The sequence below is a fragment of the Drosophila guanche genome, unplaced genomic scaffold (genome assembly GCF_900245975.1).
Source record: "Drosophila guanche unplaced genomic scaffold, DGUA_6, whole genome shotgun sequence".
Lineage (NCBI taxonomy): Eukaryota > Metazoa > Arthropoda > Insecta > Diptera > Drosophilidae > Drosophila > Drosophila guanche.
In genome coordinates, this window is record NW_022995755.1 from 2,220,917 (window position 1) to 2,248,718 (window position 27,802).

The window sequence follows — 27,802 nt, forward strand, 5'->3', positions numbered from 1 at the left end:
TACCACTTTGCATAATTTTTAATATAATTCCCGAAAACCAAATGATAATTTTTCTCGTGTAAATGCCGCAGCAGCGTGTTCCCTTCCTCCTTTAGCCAAACATGGAATCCATGAGATGATCATGACGATCACGACGATTGGGCTCGTCCTGCTTGTAGTGGCGCAACTCCTCATAGACCGCATCGTCGGTCTCCAGCTCGTAGCGGCACAGCGGACACGTGTTGCCCTGTGGTTTGAGGCATGGCATGAGTTCGACACAAAATTGCACACCCAAAATGTTTACGTTTATTTACCTTACACGGCAGTATGCAGTTCTCGTGGAACTCGTGCTTGCATGGCAAAATCTTGTACACATCACCCAACTGGGCTGGCTCCATGCACACCGCACACTCCAGATCGCCACCCAACTCGGACTCCAGCACCGTGTGCACGGGCAGTGCGGCAATGGCACGCTTGGAGGCCTCCGGCACTTCTATCTCAATGTCGATGCCATTCATAATGGCCAGCACCTGCAGGCGTCGATGGTGCCGCTCGTAATCATTGGCACCCTGCGGGCCGGTGGGCGTGTGGCCCAGCTCCTCAAAGTAGTCGGACATGGCTGCAAAAAACTGATGTGATGAGAGTTTGACAGCAGAAACTCAGGGAACCAAATGCAAAATGTTTATTTCAAATTTCTCTCTCTCTCTCTCTCTCTCCCTCTCTCGATTTAATTGTTAAGTATCTAAGAGGTCCATTGCATTTAAAATGTTTAATTTGTAATTGTAAGATTTATTTTCATCGATTCTTCTCGCATCAACAATTTAAAATTTATAAAGTCTAAAGTTACAGGCATATACTGGCTTCTCTTCCCTATGGATATACTACGGCACTATCATAGTTATAAGTTGTTTTTTGTTTGTTTGGGAGCTGCCCAGGGTACAGATAAAAGACCGAATAAAAACACAAAATTAAAAATTTCCTTTTTCGTTTCTTGTTTTTTTTTTTGTGTGATTTTCTTTTTAAATAATATTCATCAGTGTTCTAAAATTACTTTGGGGCTTTACTTTACGGTATTACTTCATCGTAGTTACAGAGCTTGAATTATATAAAGTAAAAACTAAGAATAGGCAGACACAACTGTACCATGCCCTGTGTTGGGTTGGTTTTGGTTGCTCCTCCAGGGGCGCCCTTACTGGTTGTTTTCTCTTACAGTTTAATGTTGCATCTCGTTGCAGGCTTAACAACTACAGGGTAAGGGGGTAGACAGCTTGCAGAATTCGTAGCATAGAGTACGAGAGTGGAGCGGGGGGAAGAGTAAAAACAAAAAAACAAAAGACTTAGGCGCTAGGCTTTAAAAAGTAAAGTTTACGATTGCTAGAGAATAAATTAGAGGCGCCTTTGTGTGGGTGGGTGGGCGGTGCTAATCGAAAACAGATTTATATACAGAGCGGGGGTAGGGTGGGGGGTGGAGCGCGCTACTTAAAAACGAACGAAACGAAAACGAATAAGTACACGATTCTTGAATTACAGCAGAGAGTGGGATAGGCTACACATGGAGTAATTACAATGCGCATTGGAAATACATATAGAAGAGAGAGAGGGGAGCGGGGCATATACGATACATTGATAAATTTCTATAGTAAAACGATCGGCTCGCATTAACATCTATCACTAGCATTTACAGTTAGTTCTAGTCTAGTGCTAAAAGCAGCAAAACGGCCACATTCCGTTTCCATTTCCGTTTCCGGGTTCTTTCCACTCCTGCTTGCAGCCCACTGGCCTAAGGGGGAGGGTAGTGCTGGTGCTTGTGGCGAGGATTGTGTGTGTGTGTGTGTGAGGGAGAGCTGTTAGGTTTAGAGCTGCATTTAAGGCACTGGGCCGCCGGACAGCCCATCCTCGTTCTAGTCTGTGATGGATATCTGCGCATAGCCCACCAGCGAACGCTCGTCGGGCACCTCGCCGGGCTGGACGCCCGAACTCAGCTGGAACGTGATCGTCTTCATGGTCGCACACTGTGCTATCAGCTGGTCCAAATGCTGGGCCATTGGCTGTGTGTCCAGTGCGTCCACTAAACCGGCATCCACCAGCTCCGTGGCAATGCCCTCGGCCGTGTCCTTGCCCACCATAAACTCGAAGCGTATGTCGTGCAGTTCGCGGCGTAGATTGCGCATGCGCAGCACCAGATTGACGGGCGGTGCCTCCTCGCCCCCTCGCTCTTCACTGGGCAGGGGCATCTGGGCCACGCCGGCGGTTACCTCCTGAGTGCTGGCAGCGGCGGCAGCAGCGGCAGCATTCTGTCCCGTTCCTGGCGTCACAGTCGTCGAGGAGACGCTGTGCGTAATCTCGGGCGAGGGATCCTCTCGATCGCTGTCTGAGGAGTCGGCACGCTCCAACCGATTCATCGGTCGATCCTCCGAATCAGAGTCCGAAGAGGGATGCTTGCGTCCGCCGCTGGTGCCGCCATTGTCCTCCTCCTCGCTGGACCACACCCACTCACCGGTGACGGTGCGATGCAGGCGACCGGAGGCACCCGGCTGCCGCTTGGCCGCCTTGTGGACGCGCGTCTCCATGCTGGGACCGGACTGGAGCAGTGTCTGGGTGAGGTACTTGCGATCCTTGGCCTTCTTGAAGAACGCATGCTTCAGCAGCTCGCTGGCAGTGGGCCGTTTCGAGGGCTCCTTCTGGAGGCACTCGACGATCATCTTGCGGAATGTCTTGCCATAGGCCTTGTACTGATCCTTATCATCGGCGCCCGTGTCCAATGTGGGCGGATCGTTCTGCAGCGTCAGCATGAGCACCTTCATTGGCGGATACTTGTGATACGGCGCCGTTCCGGTGGCCATCTCAATGGCCGTAATGCCAAACGACCAAATGTCCGCCTTGAAATCATAGCCATGATCCTGCTCCATCACCTCCGGGGCCATCCAGCAGGGTGTGCCCACGAAAGTGTGCCGCACCTTTTGGCGCGACAAATCCCGGCCCGTGGCCAGCCAGGCGCTCACACCAAAGTCAGCGATTTGGATGGTGCCATCGTCGCCGATGAGGATGTTGCCCGCCTTGATGTCGCGATGAATCTGCCCGTTGGAGTGGAAATACTCGAGGCCCTTGAGCACCTCCTTCAGCACCGTGGCAATGGTGGCCTCATCGAAGACGCCCTGCTTGCAGTTGGACGTTCGCATCTTGTGCTTGATGATGTCCAGCAGCGAGCCGCCCTCGAGCAGGCGCAGCACCAGCCACAGCTCCTCGCGCACCACGAACGATGTGTGATAGGTGACGACATTCTCGTGATTGCACGACGACATCGCCTGGATCTCCTTGAGCAGCTCGTCCATCGAGGTGTTCCACTTCTCCAGATTGATACGCTTGATGGCGCACTTCTCGTTGCGCGGTATGCAGTAGGCGCCATGCACCACCGCCGTTGCACCCACACCGATGACGTCGCGCAGCTCGTAGTCATCCTTGGAGTTGGGCCACGGCTGCTTCTCGGGCACATTGGCCGCTCCAGCGGCGGCCACATTGTTGCTGGACAGGGTGGCGGGTATGGAGGTCATGCTCTTGGCTGTGCCGGCGGCGTGCGGTGGCGGTGTTCCTGGACGTCTGCGGGGCTGCTGTGATATCGCCGGTTGGCTCTGCGAACGCTGCTGTGGATGCCTGGCTCTCGCTTGCGGTTGCTTGCACACCACAAAACTGTCTCTCTTAGGTGCAGCCTGCTCCTGTCTGGGATGGAATTCCTCGTCCTGCTGCCGATAGATCGCGGGATGTCCTCCTGCTAAGCTCACGCTGGACAAACGCTTCTGCTGCTGCTGCACGTTGTAGCTGCCCGAGTGGGAACTTTCTCTGGCTGCTGGCTGTGGCTTCTCTTGCTCTTCCCGCTCCTCTTGCTGGCGCTTCTCCTTCTTGGCAAAGCAACCAAATAATTGATTTGATTCGTTTGCTGCCGAAGTTGCTGCTTTGCTCTGGCTCTGGTTGTTGTTGTTGGCGATGTGCGCAACCTCTGCAATAGAGCAAAGAGTAGATTTCGGGTAAAGTTTTGGGCCATGCCTTTTAGGGTTATCGTCATACAAAAACAAACAACAAGTCTACAAAGATGAACCGAGCTCTATTTCCGTTACGTTTCACGGGAGGAATAAAATGTGAGAGAAAAGAGCGAGAAAGCGAGAAAGCGCGAAAGAGAAGCCGAAATTGGTTGAAATTTGGATTTTGTTTCCGAAAAGTTTCAATGGTAAATATATTTTATCTGTGGTGGGTTGGGGTAGTATTATTCAGTGCCCATTCCATGGATTGATCGTCTTAGTCACCATCTAAATGTGGTTAGGCAAGGGATGATTCAGTGGATAATCTAAGAGAGGTCTTAATAGCCACAACCCTATACAAAATACTTAAAATTTAACATATAATCTTGTACAAAATTGCAAATATTTATACAACATTTAAAAGTTTAAAACTATCAATATTTGTTGATATTTTAATTGTTTTGCCACAATAAATAACATTTTTACTCCCAACACATGTCGTACTGGCAGTTCCTGCACCCCTCTAGCACACCACCCATCGGTCAACCGCTGTTATGCTAAATTTTTCCACGTTTCGCTGATAAGGTTTTCGTTTTATGAATAGACGCTGCAGTGTGCATATTATTCTGGCCCACGACTGTTTGCTTGGCCGATCGTGCTCTCTTTTGCTCGCTCTTGCTATCTCTCTGCTGCTCCATGCAGCATAAAAAGCATTTTACTCGCAATGAATGTAGCGAATGTCGGAGAGCGGGAGGAGGTGAGCGCGGGACCAATGACCGCATTGAGCTATAAATAGCAGCAGCAGCAGCAACAACAACAGTAACGTGTGGAAACCGTAATTAGCTTTCAGCTAAAATGTTCATAATAATGATATTGTTCCACTTAGTCGCTGGAGTGTACTACTCCGTGGTACCATAATGTAATCAAAACTTGAGATAAGACCTGCCCCGAAACATGTACGATGAAACTTGGATGAAAGTCCATTTATTTCGACTATACAATACCTGCACATTGGATATATGTACCTTTAATGTGAAAAGAAAACAGATCACTCTCACCGAAAATTTCAGTCTTTCGATTAAAATTATTTTCCAAGACCACGTAGTGGATTCCTCCGATATTCTATTTCACCTAAAATATTACTATGCATAGATATCCCCTACTCAAATTACAATGGGTAGCAAATTACTGCAACTAAAATTCCAAGAAGATATCTATGACAAGGCGATAAAGAGCCTCCAGTTATCGGACGTGTCATGTGGCCGGGGTCTGGGTCCGGGCCTGGCACTTAATTAAAACCGAAATCAGCTAGGCAAACAGCAATTGTTATTATACATAGATACTACATACAAACATATGCATCCATGTACACATTATATATTTTTTGGGTTAACTGAATTTCACAATTTAACACTTTTTGGGGACCGTCGATTCTAATGCGAAACTCAAATAAAATAAAATGCGAAGCAGAGGCATACAAAAAATGTTTACACAACAAACAAAACGACAGAAAAAGGGAAACGGCGTCGAAGACGTAGAGTACAGGAAACGCCTCTAAAACCGGCGCAGACCCAACAAAACAAAAACAAAACACTTGGCAACAGTCATTAGGCATATGCGAGGGAGTGGTGCGGACTGAAGCGGGACCTGTGGCTGCTAATTTAAGCAAAGACAAATACAAATATTTCTAAGTAAAACGTTGCCAAAGAGGCGCCTAGAAAATGTCAAAATAAATCAATATCAAAACCTAAACATCAGGCTACCAAGGGTTTGCTGTTCGAAGCATTTGATACCCTTGCACATCGATCGCTCTCTAAGGCATGTACAATCATCAGTTGTCGTTCTCATAATTTTTTTGAGTGGATGATTTGTTGAGTTTTTTTTGGTATAAATGTTTCCCGACCAGAGTTTCTGACAATATTTTGACATATAAAAACCTTCTGGGGCAAACTTTATGCGAAAATCATTAAACTTCCAACATGGACATTCTTAGGAAGAGATGGCGTGGAGCCAAAGGAGAAGCGACAGACCAAATGAGGGATGGTGGGCAGAGAGCACAGCACACCAAAAGAGATAGAGAGGGAGCGAGCGCGGTGCAGTCACACGATCATGTGCAAATGATAAGCACAAGTCTGCGTTGTCACACGACCACGTACATAAAGTGGAAAAAAATTGATTTCGTTTCATCATCACACACACACAAAAACTTTCACACACTTGCGGATAGTTCAATAAATTTTCATTTCGGTTTTTATTGATTTCACGCAAAAGAAATCAAAACAATTTACGCAAAATTATGAAGAAACCGTTACATTGTGTTTCTGGTGTTGTTCTTTGCCTCCTCTTCTGCTTCTTGTGCCTCCTTCTCGACGCACGCGCGCGATTTCCTCGTCTTCTTCGGGTGCTGCCGTTTCGTTCGTTCTGTCGCTCGTTTCACGCGATTTCGACGCGTTTTCATCCAACGCCGCGCAACAACTGTGCTTTTGCTCGAGCGGCAGCAACGCTAACGTCGACCAACGTCAGCGACGGCGACGCGTAACAAGTGCGCCAACGGCCTGATTGGCAGAGAGGGCCACCACAACGGACAGCGGGGGCAGCAGGCATGGTGCAAAAGCAACAACAAGCATTCGTTAGAAAATACAAAAATAAATGTATTGAGCAAATATCAACAGCAACAACGGTTACGGCAAGGGGTGGTGCGGAGCTTGTGTTGCCGTTTGGCATAGCAAAAGAGACTAAGCGAAGAAGAGTGAGAGAGAAACCGAAAGAGAAAGAGCGAGCGAGCGAGCGAGTGAGAGCAAAGAAGTGCACAGTCCGCACAGTGGGTAGAATCAAGTGCTTTTTCAACTGATTTAAAAAGTGGTAAACAATTTCCTTGTTTTAAATTCGGAATATTAAAACTAAAATTAAAATAAAATCTCTAATCAAATACAATTTCCTTTTAACTGTATTTATATGCGAAAACAGTTTTTCTCTTTTTGCAAATAGTTTCTTGGCTTGTGATTCAGTTGTTGCATACGATATTGAAATTTTTTCTATCACAAAATGTGACTTTCATTCCCATTGACAAGTTTAACTTTCACAGGGTTTTATTTTCTCTTCTCGTTTGGTTTATTCTTTCCACTTTTTTTGTGTACTCAGATTTTATCAGCTCTGACGCGCACGATAAGTGAAAAACGTTTCCAGCAACAGCAAACGGGAACAATTAGCAACAATAAAAAGTCCAAAAAGAGTAGAGCATAGAGACAAGACAACTGACGTATTTTCTATACCGCACCCAAAACCCCAAATGGATTCCAGCCCGAGTCCAATCTCACTGTCCCTTCCACTTGGTTATCTCTCTCTGTGGGTTGGATATAATATACTAATTGTTCCATTAGGGTGGTGCGGATGTGGTGAGGGTTGTGGTGGGGACGTGTTGAGGGAAGCCCGAAAAATACGTTCGTAAAGCCATCATGGAAAATTTGTAAATTGCATTCACAAGCCCGTAGAGTAGATCTCAAAATGGGGAAAGTCAGACACCAGCCATATGGAAATATACATAGATAGATGTATCTGTATAATTTATGCATGGGTACAGACATACAGATAAACTTAGTCGTATATTTTGATATGTATCTTCAGACTATGTTGTATGTATTCTGTTTGTATAGAAATTATAGGATCAGTAGTCTGCATTGGCCATGGCGTGAAATTCTTTTCTGCTATGCATGAAAATGCGCCATCGTTGGACCCGAAGACTTATAAAAATAAAATTCGCACACAACACGCAGTCAGACACACACAAACGAACACACACACGCATTTCCCATTTTTGCGTGGCGGCTCTATTTATAGATCGTCTGCTGTTTGCATATCATTTCCAATGCAGTTCGGCCATGGCAGCGTATCCACAGGGGTGGTGTGTGCTGAGAGAAGGATGAGGCTGGGGGCTGGAAAAGGTGATCGTCGTCAGCGCTATGCGTAGATACTATGCTTGTGTGCGTGAGTAGAAAACGGAATGAAAAGGGAAAAGAAAGCAGACAAGTCGACAAATGAATACTCTTCTTTGTGTTGATGTGTAATTGGTTTTCAGGTGAAGCTTTTTTGTTTGCGGAGAAGTGTTTGCAAGCTATTCCCTCACTCGCTCTTTGCTGGAACGCGCTCCTTCGATCCTCTCTGAGCGAGACCACTATGCACTCTCTCACCAATATGAGTACAGTGTTTGAATGAGAAGATAAAGGGCAAGTAACAGTAGCAGAGAAAAGCACACAATAGAAGAGAAGATTATACACTGAGACAAATGAACGGAACGCTAGCGGATGATTTATGATTTTTCCACAGCAACACATTCTGCGATTATTTAAACAGACATTTATAGCTTTTTAGTAGCGAAAGTAATTCCCATCAAACTGGAACAATCTACCAAAATGAGCAGGCTATTCATATCTACTTGATCCACTTGTCTCATTAGCGGAAAACACTTCAAAGCTCTCGCCCATAAATTTATTTTATAACTACTTAAAGCAAATAATTTAAGCAACTTAACTTGGAAAATCTAATAAAACAGACACCTGGGCTAATTGATGGCCCTTAAATTAGGGAAAACTATAAAAAAAAGACATTTGGGATTTTCATTTACAAAAATATTCGACAGCTTCATTAGGGAAGATGAAACGAAATAAATTGTATACAAAACGATATATTTGTTTCATTTATTATTATTTATTGTAATTCATTTTAAGGCAAATAATGCATTTTTATTGACACTTTAACGAGCTGCTTGTCGCTCTGCAGTTGGTTGAACTTTGCATGGCATGGCAGTTGCATACAATAATCATACAATATTAATTGTTGACACAATTTGCATTGCATATTACACTCATACCATATGTATTCGATGAGTTCAGTGTCGTGCCAAGTGGCCCAGTGTCTGTTTTGTTTGGATTAGGGGATCTCTCTCTGCTTTTGACTGCTTGCGAGACTTCTTTTCAGCAGTTTTCATGTGGAAGAATAATTGACTATCAGCACAGATTTAAGCACTGACATTGATTAATGCATTTTGTAAGTGAATTACGACTACATTTTACATTATTTCAACGATCAATCAAATGCATGCAGCATAAATATTCGACACTCAAAAATCTACTTCGATAAGTTTTGGACCAATGGAAAATAATTGTGTTTTCTTCTTTTGCAGTTAATTAAATCTATGACGCTCGTTAAAGTAAAATGAAGACGAGTGCTGGGAAATAAATAAATTTAATTTAAATAAATTATTCAAATTTGTGGCACTCATTTTAGTTTTTATATTCCATCGTTTTTTCTAGCTTGCCATTTGATTTATTTACATAATTTTTGTGAAATATTTCAGCGCATGTTCAATTTCTTTGCGACACTTTTATTATCGGAGCACAGCAATAATTTCAAAATGAAATTATCCTAAGTTTGGGATACTTATAAATCAACGTCAGTCACCTTCGAGTCTTTCCACCAATTTCGCTAAACGGGCCCGGCCCACAACTCTTGGTACTCCACACACTCTCCACTAATTTATACGCCTAAATGAAAAATCTATCTATAAGCAGGGGATCATTAATTTGACTATTTGCTGTGCACATTTTTGGCTTATAACATGACAAATGCGGGTCATATGAGAAATAAATAAGAGTCTTTTGGCGATAACATTAAATTCAAATTAGTTTAGTCACAAAACGGAAATTTGTGCGGCAATTTTGTGTGAAATTTTTTAGAAATAAATCAAACCCACTTTGTTTGAGGCACATAAAATTGAGTAGCTGCATTTTGTCGTGCACACACTTCAGAGTTTTCAAATTTAAATATTTTACGTTCCCGTTTGTGAGTTTTGAGATTTCTTTAGTTTTTTTTGCTTCAACACTTGAGGGACACTTGAGGACCGGCGTCCTGCCCAGCGGCTATCAACTTGCGATTGCGTTTGATTGTAAGTATGTCGCACGCTTGGGGATCGAGATTCGATTTGAATGCAATTCAAAATCGCATTGCTCCAACGATCGAACGGCGAACGACGGACGGCGGCGGTCGGTCGCTCCTCCAGCGCGCAAATCACAATTTCGACTGAACTTCACAAATCGTTGTAATCAAACATTTAAAATGAACATTTTCTGTTTTTTTTTTTGTATTTTTTTTTCGTTAAGCAATAAACAACAATAAAAATTAAATGAGCTCTACAAATGGCGGAGCACGACGAAAACAGCAACAATAACAGCCATAACGATCCATAGCGACGGCAAGGGCAACGGTGGCGATCGCGGCGGAACCTGTGCAAAATGTGCGAAATTTTGCCGCCTCCATAATGTCGGACGCGTTGGCGTTGGCGTTAGTTAGTTAGTAGTAGTAAGTCCCTGTCTATGTTTGTATTTGTATTTGTATCTGTATCTCTGGCTCTATCTGTAACTGTATCCGTATAGGTTTCGGCGGCTGCTTTATGGCTAAAGCTCGGCTGTCCCCCCATTAAGTAATAGGAATGAGTGATTGACTTTGATTTCAAATTGAGGAGAATTCGTTGGGGCTGGCAAACGAACTTTATTTGCACATTCGCAGGGTTCCAGTTCCGATCCTCTAAAATGTATCCAAAATGCGGCTAGAATTTAGTTACATTTTCGATTGATTTATTTAGTTATCGAATCCACATACACAAACGAAGTTACGCTGATGGTTTCGAGGCAGGTGGAACATTGATTTCTGACTGTGGATCGATGAGGGAACTACCCATCTCTGCGAGGGAACAAGCGTACTACTGGACGAGCGTTTGCTCGGCTCCGAGACATTCTCAAAGACTGCATCCTGCAGCTGTACATTTCGATCGTACAACTTTTTGAACCACTGCGCAAAATCCAAGTTCTCCCGATGGCCACCCACGCTCATTCTGCCTATCTGAATGTCCTTTTCCACGCCCACCTTCTGCAGCGCGTGCTGCAGCAAGATTAGGTTTGACTGGTAGTCCGATTGTGGCCTTGAACCATATTTCACCTTCTTCAGGTTTATGATGCCAGGGCGCAGTCGGTTAAATAACAGACAGTATTCTGCACCCGAACCCAAAGCCTCCAGCTGCTTGACCTCAATGTTTAGGGTCTCATTCACCCACTTGATGAGCTCCTTGCGCGATAGATTCTGCGAAGGCTGCGAGTTCCGGGTGTGGTACACGTTCTGCATGGTTCTGCACCTCTTTGTTTAGCTAATTTTGGAAATCTAACAAAATATTTGGCTATTTTCCCAGAAATTTTGTCGCTTCTGTCTAATGTTTCAAAATAGATTTAAGAACTGCCAACACTTTATTTGACATTTGACGCCTTAAATACTTTATTTCTGGTTGATTTTTTTTTTTTTTTTTTAATGAATTCCAAATGGAAATTTCATATGAAAAAGATTCTTTTTAGCCAAAATTACACAAAGAAATATTTGATATTAATTTATTTTTGTAACTAGTAGCATTATTGCGACTAGAGAGGGAGTCGCCTGGTAAACCTTAACCCTAGCTCATGCCACATTAACCCACGTTTTCTTAGCCACAGTACTCAACTTTTTACTCATGGCACGGCCTGCGCATTTAACTCATGTTTATATTATTTTAACAATTAGAGGAAGTTTATTTTTAAATTCTTGTTTATAGTTCAAGTTGCTTTCATTTTTTTTTGTTGCCGAGGGGCGGATTTATTTTGTATCCAAGCCAACACAAAAGCGAATACTCGAAAAATGTGTGATATTTGTCAGGCTGTGCAAATCTGTAGCTGTATCTACGTAGGAGTTTACTTTTTATGCGCACCGGCAACACGAGTCAAGTGATCGAACGCCCTCAAAAATATTTGACACACAAAAGACCGAAAAGCCCCCCTCCGGTATTTAATTAGCGCCCAATGTTATATGACACGTGTGCGGTATGGTGTGGGCGGACGGGCCAAAGGTTGAGGGTTTCGTGCACATCCAAAATTTCCATCAGCCATCCACTCGTTGGCTTTTGACAAATTTTTGGATGGAGCAAAACTACAAGCAGAATGTACAGCGCTGTGATGGTAAAAATGAGAGCTAAGAATTTTAGAAGCGAGTTTCAGTTAACTATGGGACAAAAAAAACCCATCAAATCGCTGTAGAATCGTGTCAAAAATATAGCTAAAACAGCCTTGAGTTCCCAAATGGCACACATCATTAACATATTCTACCCTTGCGATCCATCAAAAATAAGTATTTCGTTGAGGTTCATGAAACTCTATACCTACATTTTGCATAAACAAAAGCAAATATGCATTACTTGCCATATGCTCAAATGTTCAGTTCAATTTGCTGGTCAAGATTTCATGGGATCTTTCTAGCTGTCAAGGCAAGGACGCTTGGGTCTTTTGCACTCGCAAAATGTTTGCAAAACACAACACAATAAATAAATCAATATTCTTGAAGGCAAAATGTTATGCAGGGTCAATGAGCTGCAGCATGTCTACGTAAAACGTGCAGGAAGTAAATGTTTGACAAATATGATAATTATTCAAGATTTCAGTTGATTTGGAAACATTTTTAAAAACGGTTAATGGCTTGGATGGCCCATAACATTTAGCAGCAATTCCCGAGTTTGCCACTCGACAACATCACATCTCAATTATGCAATATTTGTTATGCAATACAGGTTAACCTTGCCACAAATCACACACAAACGGGGCACGTACAACGTTCAGATCTCTTTCCCTCAATATGCAAAATAATCGTTAAGCCCCCACACAGATGACAATGCCTAAAAATAGCAATCGCAATTGAAATGTCGGTCCATATTAAGCACTGAATGGGAAGTCCAGTTATACGTTGGTTCTCCTTTTGGTTTCTTTCTCTCTGCGCGATCTTTTGTTGTTGTTTGTTTTTGTGGCTAAATTTAAAACGTTAAACGTCACGTTGCATGGGGGAGGAAGGAGCTCTGTCGATCAGCCAGCCCTTCAACCTGCGACGGACAGTGGAGGGTCTCCTCTGCAGAAACGGTAAATTACAAGCAAACAACAACACAAGTTCAAAGTCAGAATACAAATTGAACAACAGAAAAGACACAAAGAGAGGGGGAGAAAGAGAGAGAGAGAGCGAGAGCGCGAACTAAATGCCTGTCTGTCAGCAGACCCAACACAATTCCGTTGCCTGAGCGGGGGGGTGGGGGATGATGATCATGATCATGATCATGATGATGCTGCTGCTGACTGTTGACTATCCTCAAACATGATCATTATTATGTCAATTTGTTGTTGTTTTTCCGCTCTACCGAGCATGCAAACAAATTAAGTCTGAGGGCGGCGCCGCACCGTGGCCCCCAGTGTATAGCGACTAGCGAAATTTAATTAGCATTAGCCCCACTGTACGCTGTCTCTGTGTGCCCTCCCACTCATTTCCGCGTGCTAGCAGTGAGCCAAATTGAGCGATTAGCGCCGAGCAGAACGTGACCCAACAGATACTCCTCCCCCTGCCCGCACCCAGCCAGTTCCTATCTCAATTTAATTTCGATTTTAGATCAACATTTAGATTGGACTTTTGTGCATTGCAATTTAGTTTAATGCGTTTCGTCGTCTGGCAGCGACAGCGTTTCCGTCCCGTCCCGTCCCGTTCCCGATCCGATACGATCCCATTGAAGCGTGTTCTTTTGATGACTTTAGAATATTCCCACATACCGATGACTAATTAGTGTTGAATTTACATTTTTCCTATAAATACTACAATTTGCTTTACAAACTGATTACGGGGAATTATTTTGTGCAAGTCTTTTAATCTGGTTTTGGATTAATTTATTCTTTAGAAATTGAACAACGGAACAAATCTGCCTGGAGAACAATTAACTGCCACGCGCGCTCTCTCACAGAGCAGCTTAGCAGCACACTTGATGATATTATGGAATTCAAAAGTAAAACAAAATATACAAATAATTGGCTTGAGATTTACATTTAAAATTAATTATTAAAGTTACAAAATCATGAGAAAATCGGCAGAAAATGCAATCCAAAGAATTTGCTGTACTCCCAGAGTTGAATTATTATTATTAGCTATTTTGATCTGCCCATCAATAGAATTTTTAATATTTTCAAATTTAAACTCAATTAAAAGTTACCCTTTGATATGCCATGAACTGCAAAGAAATCCTGATTAAAGTATGAGAAAGGTGTGGTTAGTAAAATTGAAAGAAAACAAAGGAAAAACAGGAGGTATAAATAGATTAAAGATGGTTCTGGAAAAAGGTTTTATCGAGCAGTAAAGAACATGGGAATATGGAAATATTATTCTACCTAAACCCTGAGCAGCTCTTGGGAATCTACGCTTATGGGAAGCCAGTAATGTTTGTAATTTTAATTGTAATTCAAATTTATGGAATCTACTTTCATTACTTGAGGAATCTTCTGCTACTTACCAGAGAATGCTTCAAAATCTGTAAAGATAAATATAGAAAACTTTAGAACCATGGGAATATTCAGCTAAAAATGTAAATAAGGCCAATCGAAATTTGCGCGATAATTTCCATAAAATATTCGACATGTAAGAGATCGGGAAAATATATATAAACGATAAAGAGAAGATAAATAATTAGAGCACATAAATTTTGATTTGTAAATGTGGAAATAATTTATTTTTATATTCGATGCGGGAGCAGGCCAAAAATAAATGAGTCTCAAGACTTATCTTCTGGCCAATAAATATAAAACTTATCCCGCTTGCATATAAATTATGAGCAGCCTATGGCCACCGACACACGGCGGCATCGACATCGAGATGGCCACCAATTTTCTATGCCAAAAGTGGCAACAAAAAAATGCAGCGGTGCTCGTGTGGCACCTGTTGCAACCAATTAGGCGTATGACAACATAAATAAGTATATTTTTATCAATTAATAGGGCAAGTTGTGGGAAATGTTCCTCTGCAATTTTTAACAAATTTTCACACACCAGAAATTTGCTGCAATATTTGCAGACTCAATGGGGCAGAGTTTTGGCTGCAGCTGCAGACTTCAATAATCTGTCATGTTATGTTGCAAAATATTCTATAATTCAAACAACAATAATAAATACTTCATGATAACAGACTCAACACAACACAACACAAATACAGACGACACGGCACGTGCTGTAAAACCCATTAAAAATATTTTCCAACCGGCATTAAACGAGAATAAATAATAACAAAACGGAGAGGGCTTATTAAAAAATATGAAATCTTTGTGGACAATAAAATGACATGCAAGACAAACAAATTGCGCTTAAATTTATGACAGAGCCCATACGGCCCGACCCATCCTACGACATCGGACACAGGATGGGCACAAATTAAACGAAATTATTCAAGTATGTTGTGCAAATATTATTAAAGCCAAAAGAGCAAAAGAGAGATATTTTGAGGCACTGGGAAGGCAGAGAACAGGAAGGATTTCATGGCAGTAAATGCTGGCAAAGACTTTGACATTAATATAATTATTTATTCAATTTGCAAGGGAATGTAATTGAATTAAATATGAAATATATTTCTTTTAAATACTAAATACATTTATGTTATATTTGAAATATATTTACATTTAATATTTTATTTTCCTGCTCAAATTTAGGTATGAACAATTATTGGTTGCAAATTCAATTTAAATCTTAGAGTAAATATTCGAATCTCTGGTCCCTGTATCTGCTGTGATTCCCTCAGTGTTTGCCTTCCATTAGGAATTAATCTTATCGCAATCTTTAATCGAATTAATGCAATTTTAAGTGTTATTATATTTAGGCATGACTAAACGTAGAGCCGGGGGGACTTGCCTGGTCATAAGATGACAACAATATGCAAATGCAAATCAATAAATGATGCAAACTGTACTTCGGTGACAGCAATCGGCAATTAGGAAGGGGCGACCATTGCACGTGGTTCGCACAATGTGACGGGGCAAATGGTCGGCGACAACTATCTAAACAATTGCCAATAGGCGCATTCCGAGCATAAATTGCACGCGCCACGGATGCAACTAATTAGAAACGTAAATTGCCAATTGCCACTTTGTACAGGCCACAGGTGTAAATGGCACGATTATTCCATTATGATTGCCACTCCGCTTTAAGCTCCCAACCCCCCTCCGTTGATCAATTGAATTAGCAAGACTCCCCTGTCCACCCTGCATCCCATTCCATTGTTATCGATTTTAGCGGTTATGGCAAGGTACAGCCACGCGACTGTGGCATGCGGCCTACTTGTGAAATTCTTTGGCAATTAGGATTCAGCCATGTGTTCATAGGTGTGGTAACGAAATATTTAATACAATCAGTGGCAATTTATTGCCAATAAAAACATACAAAATTACGAATTAAAAATCAGCTCTAATTTCTCCCTTTTTTAAATACTGTTTAACATTTTCGCAAATAATATTTTGTTATTAATTATTGTTTTGCCATGTGTTGTTGTTTACTGGTGTAATAATTATCTGACAATTAACGTATTGATGTCAAGATTGTAAGATACTTAAAATTTCATTTTAGGAAATTTTCCAATGTAACTTTAAAACTTACACGTAGAAAATAAGAGAAATTGAGAAAGAGAAATAAGAGAAATTTTGCGTACTGGCAAAAGCTCCCCTCAATGGAACAGTTCCCTTTCCACTTAAGGTAACTGTTTATGATGAGAGAGGATTAAGAGATTGGTTCACGTGACGAGCTACCCAGGATTATGGGAGTGATCCACCGCATAAGCTTTTGAAACCATTTGGTGAGACCGAAATTCAATTGAATCACCCAAAGCCCAAACTGGAATTATTGTTAACCTTCAGGAATTGGTGTGTGAAAATTAACCTTAGTGATGTGTTCCGACAGTAACTATGGTTACAGCAGCGGCAATAAAAAATGATAACACGCTAAATGAATGCGTATTGCATAATGTATTTGTCTCTCTCTCACACTCTCTTCTTTGCTGGCTGTCGCCTGCAATTGAAAATGCAAATTGCGCGGGAATTGGAAAGAACAGCTGGGCTGGGGCCGGCGGGACAGCTGCACTGCTCTTGCTCTCTTTCGTTGCTGCACCCACAATCCAGAGAAATGGGTGGAAAGCAGCAGAAAAGCCGCTAATTGGGGCTAGTTGGTGAGCGCTGGGTAGCATCGTCGTCCATTTGAAGTTCGTATCAATTAAGAGAAATGCAGCAATTCAATCAGTCCGAGGGTGTGCCGGCGTAATGTTGCTGGACGCCAGTGTGTCCCAGTACCACACGCGCGTGTTCCAATTCCAAACGGTGAGGTGACACGCATAACCTCACACAACTACAAGCATATTCACTGAGTCACCCTCTCTCTCTCTCTCTCTCTCGATAAAGCTCTCTGTGGTTGCTCTCGCCGCACAGATGACAACAAGCAAGCCGGTATTTTCGTACAATACACAACCAAATAAAACAAAGAGAGAGGGAGAGAAGAACTACACAACAAAGAATAAGCAGCGGCACTTAGCTAGAACCAGTTACGGAGATTCAAATGAGAAATATGCATAAAAAAGCGAAAAAATCATGTAGGATATGGAGAAAGACAAGAGGGGGAGGGAGAAAGAGAGTAAAACCAACCTGTTTTCCCTTTGCCGCACAGTCGGCAAAATCGATGAAAAACCAATAGGCAGAGGGAACGGGCACAGCGATTTTTCTTCCTCAGACTGATGCACTCACTCTCCTCCTCTCAGCTCCTTGGCTCCACTGCACCGCTTTGATTGATTTTTTCACCGCTCCAGATACGTTATACGGACGCAGTTAAAGCCCCGTAATATTATTTCGCTGGTTTGACACGAAAAAATTCCACTGCACAGTAGCGGGCCGAGGTCTGAGTTCAGCGTGACGAAACGTTTTTCGTTGTTGCTTTTTGCGGTCTTCGCCGAAGGGTACAAGAACAAGGGAGGGGCTGGGCTGCTGTTCTGCTGCTGCGCTGGCGAAGATGCACTCGAAGAGTCCGAAAGCGTCGTCCACGAAATCAATGCGGCCTGCACAATTGATGGATAAATTTTCGTTGGCCAAAAAATATCTCAAATTCGATGCACAACAAACCGAAAACTCTCAGTGTGACCGCGGATTTATCGATAAAATATACCGTCGGATTCTCTGAAATATACCGGAATGTATGAAAAAGTTTGTGAAATATACTGCAGATATACCTACAATACAATTTAGACGTCATATGACGGCATGAAAATACTTTTGTTGGCCGTGTTTCATGACCATTTCGTTCTCATTGTTTATCAACAGCTTATTGGAGAGGGAGATGAAGTTAGATGCTGGTGCGAGAAGACTGTTAACATGAAGACAAATTTAGTTTGGGCGGGGAATTTGAATTTAGTGGAATGGTACAAATCTGCACACACATATGTACATAAAAGCTCAGCAAGATCGTAGATATTCAGGTATTATGTTTTAGGTAAGTTTGACAGATGAATTAAATGTAAGAGATAAAATGTGGGTAAAGCTGCTTCACAGTTATCACTTCACTTATCATAATTGGCGTGCAAAACTTTCTCGGATGCCTTCTGTCCCTTTTCCCCCCTTACAACTCACATTAAAAGCTCTCTGGCTGTAAGCTGCTTACGCTGTTAATGGAATGTTACAGCAACCTTCACTGCCCCACCCTCCCTGGTAATGCTATGTAATGTCGTTTAGGTCTAGGTCAAGGCCACAGAGGCCGCTGTACGCCCTTGACAAGCACAGCGAGGTACGAACTGCGATTTAGGTACAGAAATAAATGGGTACATGTTAGGGAGTAGAAACATACATTCGAACATGCAATATCGAAGCAAAGACAATTTAACCGTAAACAAGCGTATGCATGCAAGCGGATCTTGCACACACACACATGCACATCATCAAAGTTTGCGGGAGAGCGCTCTCTCTTTGCCTAAAGAGAGAGAGAGAGAGAGAGAGGGACAGATGAGCCTGGAGCATGAAGAAACTATATAAGGAGGTCTCGTCAGCAGAAAGGGCTTAATAATTGTTTCATAATTTAATATGTAAAAGTTTGCCACATGAACAAATTTGAAAAAAAATGTTGTCCGCAACCAAATTTCGGCGTCGACAAGCAAACGAGCACTGACTATAAGCAGAAGCAACGAGTTCCTTATAGCTACTTCATGGCCTGGAGCCAGCACTAGAAATGCCGTTACTCATTTTGCTCTCATATTGTCTTTGATCGAAGAGTGTGGGTGGTGGGTGGTGGGTGGTGGTGTCCAGCACAACCGGCCGACTGACGCAAATGACCAAAATCCAATCAGTCAACGCTGACGACGACAAAAACCAATCAACTAAGTGTCCAAGCGCCAGGAATTAGCATAAGAAAGCCTCATCCAACGAAGGCCAGAGGCGGAGGCAGAGTCTGTCCTAAGTAGTGGCGTAGGAGTAGGAGGCTAAGCAGTGCCCACCGCTGGGGCAGAGGGAAAAACCGTTTAGCTCCTAATGAAATTTTACAACCGAAGGGCGCTCGTAAAAGGACCACGTCAGCGAGCCGTGCAGCTAGTTGCTGTTTTAGTTGTGTCTGCCAAACACACACCCTAACCCCACCCACTCAGCCAGCACTCAGCTCAGCTCAGCTCAGCTCGGCACTTGTCTGGCAAGTTTGACTTAAGTGCAGTTTTAACGCTGCTTTGTCCGTCTGCTGCAACAGACACGGACACGGACACGGCTACGGACACGGCTACGGCTACAGACACGGACTCGGGGTAGTCGCTTGCACAGGATGGATGGCGGATGGATCTGTTTACCCTGCGAACGTGTTAACTGCAGGTGTTTGGCATTTGAGTTACGTGCGCACGCAACCAATGTGGCAGCACGTGGTGGCAACATGGGTGCACATTCTTGTCTGTATGCATTGCCTGTCGCCTGCAGCAGATGAAAACCAACAGAGCGGTGCATGTAATTAAAAGCCAGCCACTGGTGCGACATCCCCCTACCCACTCGCAAGTTATGCAAAAGCTGAGAGTGCGGCATAATCCCTGGCACGGCAGAGGGTATTACAAGTATTTGTGGAGGACACACGATGATGGAGCATCGTGGATGCAAATTGTGTGATTAGTTGCAGGGTTGCATTGAGTGACTTTAATGCTCGATAACTATCGATTATGATCGTAGATCATAGCTGTGTGAATGAGCCTTTCCCTTGGCAACTTGCGCGTGAAAAGAGTAGCTGAAAAAGTGCACACCATGTCTGCACCTCACACTTTCTCTCTCTCGTTTCTTGCATGCCAAAACGGATCAAGTGGAAATTCATAACCGTGGCCCATCAGCACTTGCTTTGTCTGCCATTCGAGCTGCAGCCGCGCCAATCGCTTGCAAAGAAAAAAGAGAAGAGCCAGATAATTGGCCAAGGACATGGCTTGTGGCTGAGACGTTGACGTTGTGGGCACAAACAAACAGCAAGAAGTTCTGCGTTGCATTCTGTGTGGAACGTGCCGCTGCAACGCATGGGACAGATAATGATGATGCTGAGGAGCCTCTCCTGGACCAATCAGTTTGAGTGCTTTGATATATTGGGCAATGCCCGCAAATGAGTGCGTGACTCGAAACGCTGAGGACCACTCGATGTTGCCGCACACGTCGCACAGTGGAAATTTAATTTCAAGTTGAGAAATACTCCGGCAAATGTCATCAGCCCAGAACTGAGTCCCACCACCACCACCTGCACCTGAGGTGCACTTATGGCACTCGGCACTCGGCATTGGCATTGGCATTTGGCATTTGGCATTAGCATTCCCCTTACAGCCCGCCCAAGTCTAGATAGCGAAAAAACATGCACAACAATTGCCTCGAGACGGGAATGATGATGCGAATGGGTTTTGGGTTTTGGGTTTGGCATCGGCATCGGCATCGGCAGCTTGTTTTGCCTCGTGGATGGATTCAGCGATTTTATGGCAGCACTTGGCTACACCAGCTCCTGGCTGCCTGGCTGCCTGGCGAAAATAAACACACATTTTCAAGCTCAATGCCAGTGCGGGGCCAGAGCCCCGAGAACAAAGCCGAAACGAGCCAGAAATAGAAACAGAAACGGCAACGGAAACGGAAAAGTATTGGCCCCCAGCAGCAGCTTCCACGTTCCTGTTGGCTCCTGCTGTCTGCCAACGGACATATAATGAAGTTTCGCAATCGCAATCGCAATCGCAGTGGCTGTGGCAGTGGCAGTGGCTGTGCCACCCTGCCCCGTGTGTTTGCAGCTCAAGTGTGATTACATGGGCCATGTTCGTTGCCAGCGTCCGTGTGTTTGTGTTTGTGTTTGTGGCATAATATTATTGTTTTTGTGCTCGCGTGTGAAATCAAACTCGGAATGCAGTCTCAGTGCATTGGCAAAAGGATTAAAAGGAGCGCCAGCAGGCGGAACGTGCATGACATTCGACGATTGTTCCACCTACAGCCAGTGATCCAGTGTGCCCCCAGTGCCACTGCCACTGAGACAGTTCAGGCAGCTGGCAGCTTGTAAGTGTAAACAGATACATAAAGCCCGTCGCAACGACTATGCCAATGCGCTGCAGGATGCAGTGCACACAGAAGGGAAGTTCTTGGAGGTAAAATGATTGAAAATAAATGCCCAAAGGGTGCAGAAATGACGCAAATAACTGATACACCCTTTGGCCGGTGGAAGAACGCAACCAGAAACCAAAACCATAACCAGACTCATCATGGGGGGCTTGTCGGCAGCTTCCCCCAAAGGACAGAGAAACAGCACCCAGGCTGCCCCACGCCGTGGCATCTGTTTCAGCAGACAAGACCCGAAAGAGCAACAGTGGCAAATGGAGGGGCAGCAAGGGGCAACAAGTTTGAGGCAAGTTCGAGTGGAGCAGCGGCGTGCAGTTATTTGACTTTTCACTTTTATTGCTTTATGTAGTTTAGATAAACGTTTGTGGCATGCCATAAATATGCAGCATCCACAAGCAAACTGCCAAAGGGCTGCAAAGCAACCAAAAGGAGAGCAGCAAGCAAGCAACAACTCAACTCGACTCGGGCATTGGATTGCTTACACGGGTGTGGCACTCACTTGGGAAGCGGCTTTAAAGTAATTCTGGATTGGAGTTCTCCTTTGAGGTTGGCCTCTGCCTAAGTAAGTCCCGTGAAAGCGAACGCGTGTCCTGTCTGCTGTTAGCCTTCGATGACAGACGGGCAGAGGGGCCAACTATTTGTGATTTATGTTGTCACTTACAACTGTGGCAACACAGGCGGCAGCTTGTGTGCTTGCACTTGACTTTTGTGCAATTTGCCTTAAGCTTAAGCAGCGAAAGTTTTAATTAATTTCACACACACGAAACTTAGGTGAAACAAGGTGTAAAGAGGCGTGCGGATAGCAAGGGTGGGACAGGATAATGTGTCTGTGGGCAACCATCATTATCGCGAGCATCATCAACAAGCTGTGGCTGTGGCGCCATAAAATGCGGAAAGGCAGAAGGCAAACAAATGGCAGCTGCCGCCGCAAAGTATGCAACACGTTTGCCCAAGCAGTCGGTGGGTAAGGCAGTGTGTGGGGTGGTTAAGGCAGTGCCGCAGCTGGATTAAGGCTTAGGCTCACACAAAAAGCAAAACCAAACATCAAGCTGTAATATTCGATGCGGGCTTTTACACGGGCTTAAAGAAGAGAAATATTTCAAGTATATCTTAAAGAACATCTGAGAGCGATCTGTGGCCACACTCAATCAATCAGCCGCCATGTCATCTTTACAACGACTTTCTGTGCTTATCCCCATGCTCGGTGGCCTGTTTAGCCATTCAGGGGAGCAGCGTAAACCAAACATGTCAGCGGATGCCTGCTGGATTTTTGCCCGCTTTTGAATGCATTTGAAAATCCGCTTAAATGGCAACCGAAAACTGAACACAAACACGTACAAAGGCTGCCCCATTCCGCGATGTGAAGGCTGCTGCTGCTGCTGCTGCTCCTGCCATGGAGTCAAACACCTGCGAAATTGAATGAGAAATAACCATTCAGTGTGCGTTGTTGCTGGTTTTCCGCTTTCACAACTGGCCAGAAACAATTTTATTTCACAGAAAGAATTTGAAGCAACACAAAAGGATTTTCAATGCACCAAAACTGCAACTTATTTTTGCTTTCTGGCTAACCGAATATTCAATTGAGTTGAGTTTCGTTTATTGTGCTCGAATATTTGCGGCATCTTTAAGTTCCGTGCCCCATTGGCCACTCCCAGAGAAAAAAAGGGGAAACTATTTTGCTGCGGCCAAATTTTAAATTAAAACAAAACTTTGCTCATCATATGAGGTGGCACGGCGCTGCTGTTGTTGTCGCTGGGATTTGGCACATATCTCTCCTCCAGTCTGTAGACTGTAGTTTTTTTTCTACTCCATCCATAAAGCATCAAACGTCAGTGGCAGTGAACGTGGCGACGCACAATTTCAAAAGTTTGAATTGAGTTGCGTCCCAAGCAGGAGCCAGGACCCTAGCTGCAGTTGTTTTGTTTGCCAATCCCAAGTCTCAACTCCCCTGGCAACACGTCATCATCAGAAGCAACAGCAGCAGCAGCAGCAGCAGCAGCAGCAGCAGCAGCAACAGCAGTAGCAGCAGCAGCAGCAGCAGCAGCAGCAGCAGCAGCAGCAGCAGCAGCAACAGCAGTAGCAGCAGCAGCAGCAGCAACAGCAGCAGCAGCAGCAGACTCACAGCGCGGGAATCACACAAGCAAAAAAAAAAAATGTAAGTATGATAATGCCATTGGGGATTCAGCGCTTTACATGACTCATTCAAGCTGTGCTTGTGCGAAATTATGTTATGCATACGGGATCTTAAATATATACTACACATTCGTAAGCGATAAATATTTATTTACTTGTGACCGCAAACAGAATCCCCGTTCTCGCTCCGTTTTAGTTGCGTTTGTGCGCTGGTAAGTCGAGCATCGGTTTCGTCATGGATTGGTCGCTGATTTTCCGCTTGTTCGCACACAATTATCACCGATCAAACTTAAGTCCCTGGTTGCTGCTGCTCTTTGGCGCGATCTTCGTGTTAACGCTGTGCGGCTACTGTTATTTTTGCCATCGGTTCATACGCGAGCGTCGTCGGCTTCGATCGGGAAATCGGCAGCAACGACCACAGCCGCTGTCACGTCTATCGGTCAGCCCGGGCTGTCAGCACATTGTCAACACCAAGCTGGCGCACACGAATAATCTCGCTGAGGTTTACTAAGCTAGGAGTACGGAATTTTAGCTGTTGAGAGGCTAACTTAAAGAACGGTAGGGAAATGGAATAATCAGTGGAAGATTCTAAAGAGCAAATTATATTTTGGCGTCAGCATCCACTGATCCGAACGAAAGTCTACACGAGCGGCGGGCAGCGCTGCTCGCAGTGAAGGAACGCGGTGGAGCAGCGCAGTCCAAAATGAAGGAGTGCGTCTGGAAGCTTTGACCGAATTGATGAAGAGCGACTGGCAGCGCTGCCTGAAATGATGGAGAGCGGCGAGCAGCGCTGCAGCAGCTGGTAGCTAGCGTCTGGAGCTGGCAGCTGGATGAATTCATATTTTAGATCTAAGTTTGATTTCTACCAAGCCAGTCGTGGCCTGCAATAAGTAATTGAGTTAACTAATAATCTCATGATTTTACATACAGCCTTCCGTCATAGTTTCACGTCAATGTTTACATTCATGGAATTTATTTGTACTCTTTTAGCTTCGGCCTTCACCATGGAACTCAACATAAGAGATAACCAAATCAGCATGGTGTACTTGGTCGGTGCACCAATCTTCGTGTCCCTGCTGCTCGTTCACTTCTACTACTGCTGGCTGAGTGTACGCGAGTGTCACCGCTCAAGGGTGAGAGGGGAGCATCGTCTGCTGCTCTCGCGCGCCCACGCGTCTGTAGTACTGCAAGTTGAGGTCTTTTGACAAACGGAACGGTTCGGCTGAATGTGACTCATTCATTAAACTGGACTTATCGCCAAACTGGGGGGGTCGGTTCTTATCTTTCATTCTGAGTTTGCTTGAAATGCTGTGAAATGTGGTAAATTAATATTTATATAGTTCTGATTTGCCATATTAATACTAAGAATAGATGTACTTACATTATATTATATAGCGGTTAAAGTCATTATGTAAATTTCTGTATTTGTGGTACGTGCCATTAAGGTTAAGCATTCATCATACATATAATAAGTATTAATTGCTTGCAATTCCGCAATTGTGCATTTTTACCTAGTTTTACTTTAATATAAAAGGCTCAATTTTAAAGCAAAAGCTGTGCAATGTTTAAATTCATATTTTATAGTGTTTAACAGACATGCGATTTACAGGCTCCCGCACTGTAAACTGTTGAGCATGCTGTTAGCGATGGATGTAAGCGCTCGCTGTTATCGATCGATGTAAACGCGCGCTGTTACAACTCTCTGAGAGCTCTGGCAGAGCGGTCTCCACGAAACTCTACACTCGGCTTTCTTATCGTTTAGCAATTTACATAAATTTATATTTATTGACCTTTAAATGTTGTATATTATTAATTTTTCCGACTCCCTTTTGCCCATCTCTATCACATTAAATTGTGTGCTTTTAATGGAAAGCTACAAGAAATTTGTCCCCTGGCCGAGTAATAAAATGTTTGATGAGCTCCTGGCGAGCACCTTAAAATGGAGCTTAAAGTGGGAACGTGATGTCTGTTCATGCATGGCTACATATGTGTGGGTGTGTGCATCTGTTGTTGCTTGCTTACGGCGTGGGGTCATAAATTTCACCAAAAACTTGGCTATGCATCTTCGCTGACGTTTCCTTTCACGACCTGCAAAATTTAGCGCTGCACGGCGGTTTTTGATGGCCCTCAGCGGCAGGACGAGATGCGCTAATAAATGACATTTTCATACACCTGACGGCGAGTGGTAAACTGCTGGGAGACGACCAAGAGACGTCCAAGGTAATAAGCAAAAATTAAATAGTTCCGGCTTAAAACCAGTCCAAATGGCCAGTGCCAGAGCCACTTTAATGAGCTCAAAATGGATAATACTCGTAATTAAGAGGAATTTATTTAGTTATGAATTAGCAAATTAAACAGTGTATAAGGAGTGAGAATTTGAAGTTTTTAATGTGAATGGAATATTTGAAGTATTAACAGAATTAAATGAGAGGAAAATTAGTTTTAAGAGGTGTTTATTGAGGCAACATTTGGCACGTTGAAGGAAAGTTTTTATTCCAATTAAGTGGTACACATTTTATTTTAGCTAAACATTAAAACTCCCCCGAAATGTCGCTACTAAAAGGCAAATCAAATCGAATTAGCCAACTTTAGATTCGGGCAACTTTCTGGCAGATGTCTCTCTATCTATGTATTTATACTTTATTATAGCGAATGGCTGGTGTCACCCTTCTGGCCAAATTGAAACGCTAAAATAATTTACGGCCCAACTAGCCACACGGCTGCAAAATGGACACCAGTCCCAGCTCCTGTTGCTGCTGTTGCTGCTGTTGCTGCTCTATCTTCGGTTTCAGTTCTTTCCCCATGGCCAGCTTAGTCCCGCCCCGCTTGATGGCTGGCACGTTAAATGCCATCGAAATGCTCCCAGTTGGAAAATTAGTTTAAAAATACGTTCGGCAGCTGCTGCAAGAGGAGCAGGAGGAAGGCAGCAAGTTCGTGGCTGAATGTGGCTGTGGCTGCTGCTCATCTTTTTTATACACTTGCAAAGGGTGTTCCGACTTTGAGGAAATATTTGCAGCAAAAAGGCAAAGAAGTTGCGAAAATTATAAAAATTATTATTATATTCTAAAGTACCGCACACAAAAACCTCAGTTTTTCTAGCAATCATTTTGTTTTCTTTAAAAGTGCATCTAAGACTCCGTTCTCAAAATCTTAGCCTTCCCCTTTTGGTGTGTTTCTGTCTCTATTTTGTTTTGTGTGCCAGCAGCACGCGGCCTGCGCTCGGGGTGGCGTAAAAATTCACTTAGCTCAAGTTGTCCCCCCTCGTGTTGGGTTCAATAAAAGCGACAAGTTGCCCCAAAAGCAACTAAGGAGCTGGATACACATAGCTAAAGAAGTTTGGTGGGAGTTGCCAAACCAATAAAATGTTCGTGTTTTACAATTTTATTAGGTGGCGCGAGCTCATCAAACATTTCCACTTGCAAAGCAAAAAAAGCAAAAAAAAAAAAAAAAGAGAATCGAACATTTATAGCCGATTGTGGCATTGTTCGTTGCGCTTCGTTTAAGTAATTGCATTTTAGTGGACACACTTGTGCGAGGTGGAGGGGTTGGAGTTGGAGTTGCAGTTGGAGTTGCAGCCTGAGACCTTAAATCATTTCGTGTTTATCTGGTGACCATAAATTAAGGCATTAGTCGTCGTCCCTGCCCTGGTCGCATCGAACTGTTTGCACTGCGACCGTTGCATACGGCCGTGCAGCTGCTGCCGCCAAATGTGGGATTTACACTGCGGTGAGGCCACCCCAAACCGCAATCGAAGTCGGCACAGTCACACCTACAGCATAGCAGAGGACAACACAGCACCCCCCCGCGCGTTCAACCTGATCTTTAATTGTCCAGAAGAAGTGTGTGCGTGTGTCGCAGGCGCTGCACTGGCAGAAAGGTAAGTCCAGGCATGTACTTTTAATGCAGCTAAAAAATTCAGTATTAAAAAGCAAATTTATACAATTATTTTATTTCTTTTATTTCCTTATTTCCATCTTCTTTTTCGCTCAGTGTGTTTGCCTTTGTTTGATTTAGTCGTTGAGCGCAGCACTTCGAACTTTTGTGTATTGCCGAAAATCGAGACGAAGGTGGAGAAGCTTCAGTGGTCGCCATACCCCCCCCCCCCCCCCCCCCCCCCCCTTTTTTTTGTGTTAAAAAAAAAGCCTCTTTTCTTTCTCTCCCCCCCCCCCCCTCCTTCTCGCTTTTTCGTTTTTTTCTC

At 43.8% G+C, this 27,802-nt stretch overlaps 3 protein-coding genes across 10 annotated transcripts; 1 reads left to right on the plus strand and 2 right to left on the minus strand.

Moving 5' to 3' along the window:
• On the minus strand, nucleotides 1-24,794 carry LOC117589564 (E3 ubiquitin-protein ligase RNF181 homolog). 7 transcript variants are annotated; one of them, XM_034281612.1, is made up of 5 exons: nucleotides 24,790-24,794; nucleotides 19,244-19,250; nucleotides 11,509-11,513; nucleotides 294-608; nucleotides 1-226 (listed from the first exon to the last, which is right to left on the minus strand). In XM_034281612.1, the coding sequence occupies exons 4-5, from the start codon at nucleotides 594-596 to the stop codon at nucleotides 92-94; spliced, it is 438 nt and encodes a 145-aa protein (XP_034137503.1). In that variant the 5' UTR covers nucleotides 597-608; nucleotides 11,509-11,513; nucleotides 19,244-19,250; nucleotides 24,790-24,794; the 3' UTR covers nucleotides 1-91. The 7 variants fall into 7 exon arrangements, 6 of the variants coding, with proteins under 6 accessions (XP_034137503.1, XP_034137501.1, XP_034137504.1 ...); XM_034281610.1 differs by lacking the exons at nucleotides 11,509-11,513; nucleotides 19,244-19,250; nucleotides 24,790-24,794 and adding exons at nucleotides 14,377-14,394; nucleotides 17,536-18,030 and having other exon boundaries at nucleotides 294-598; XM_034281613.1 differs by lacking the exons at nucleotides 11,509-11,513; nucleotides 19,244-19,250; nucleotides 24,790-24,794 and adding exons at nucleotides 14,377-14,394; nucleotides 17,536-18,030.
• On the minus strand, nucleotides 10,626-11,165 carry LOC117589894 (microtubule-associated protein RP/EB family member 1-like). Its single transcript, XM_034282164.1, has one exon. The coding sequence runs from the start codon at nucleotides 11,163-11,165 to the stop codon at nucleotides 10,626-10,628; it is 540 nt and encodes a 179-aa protein (XP_034138055.1).
• Nucleotides 24,054-25,026, plus strand: LOC117589565. Of its 2 annotated transcripts, none has more exons than XM_034281614.1 (2): nucleotides 24,054-24,162; nucleotides 24,595-25,026. In XM_034281614.1, exon 2 carries the CDS (start codon nucleotides 24,609-24,611, stop codon nucleotides 24,807-24,809), a length of 201 nt encoding a protein of 66 aa, XP_034137505.1. In that variant the 5' UTR covers nucleotides 24,054-24,162; nucleotides 24,595-24,608; the 3' UTR covers nucleotides 24,810-25,026. The 2 variants fall into 2 exon arrangements, with proteins under 2 accessions (XP_034137505.1, XP_034137506.1); XM_034281615.1 differs by lacking the exon at nucleotides 24,054-24,162 and adding an exon at nucleotides 24,248-24,494.
• The last annotated feature ends 2,776 nt before the right edge of the window (nucleotides 25,027-27,802 follow it).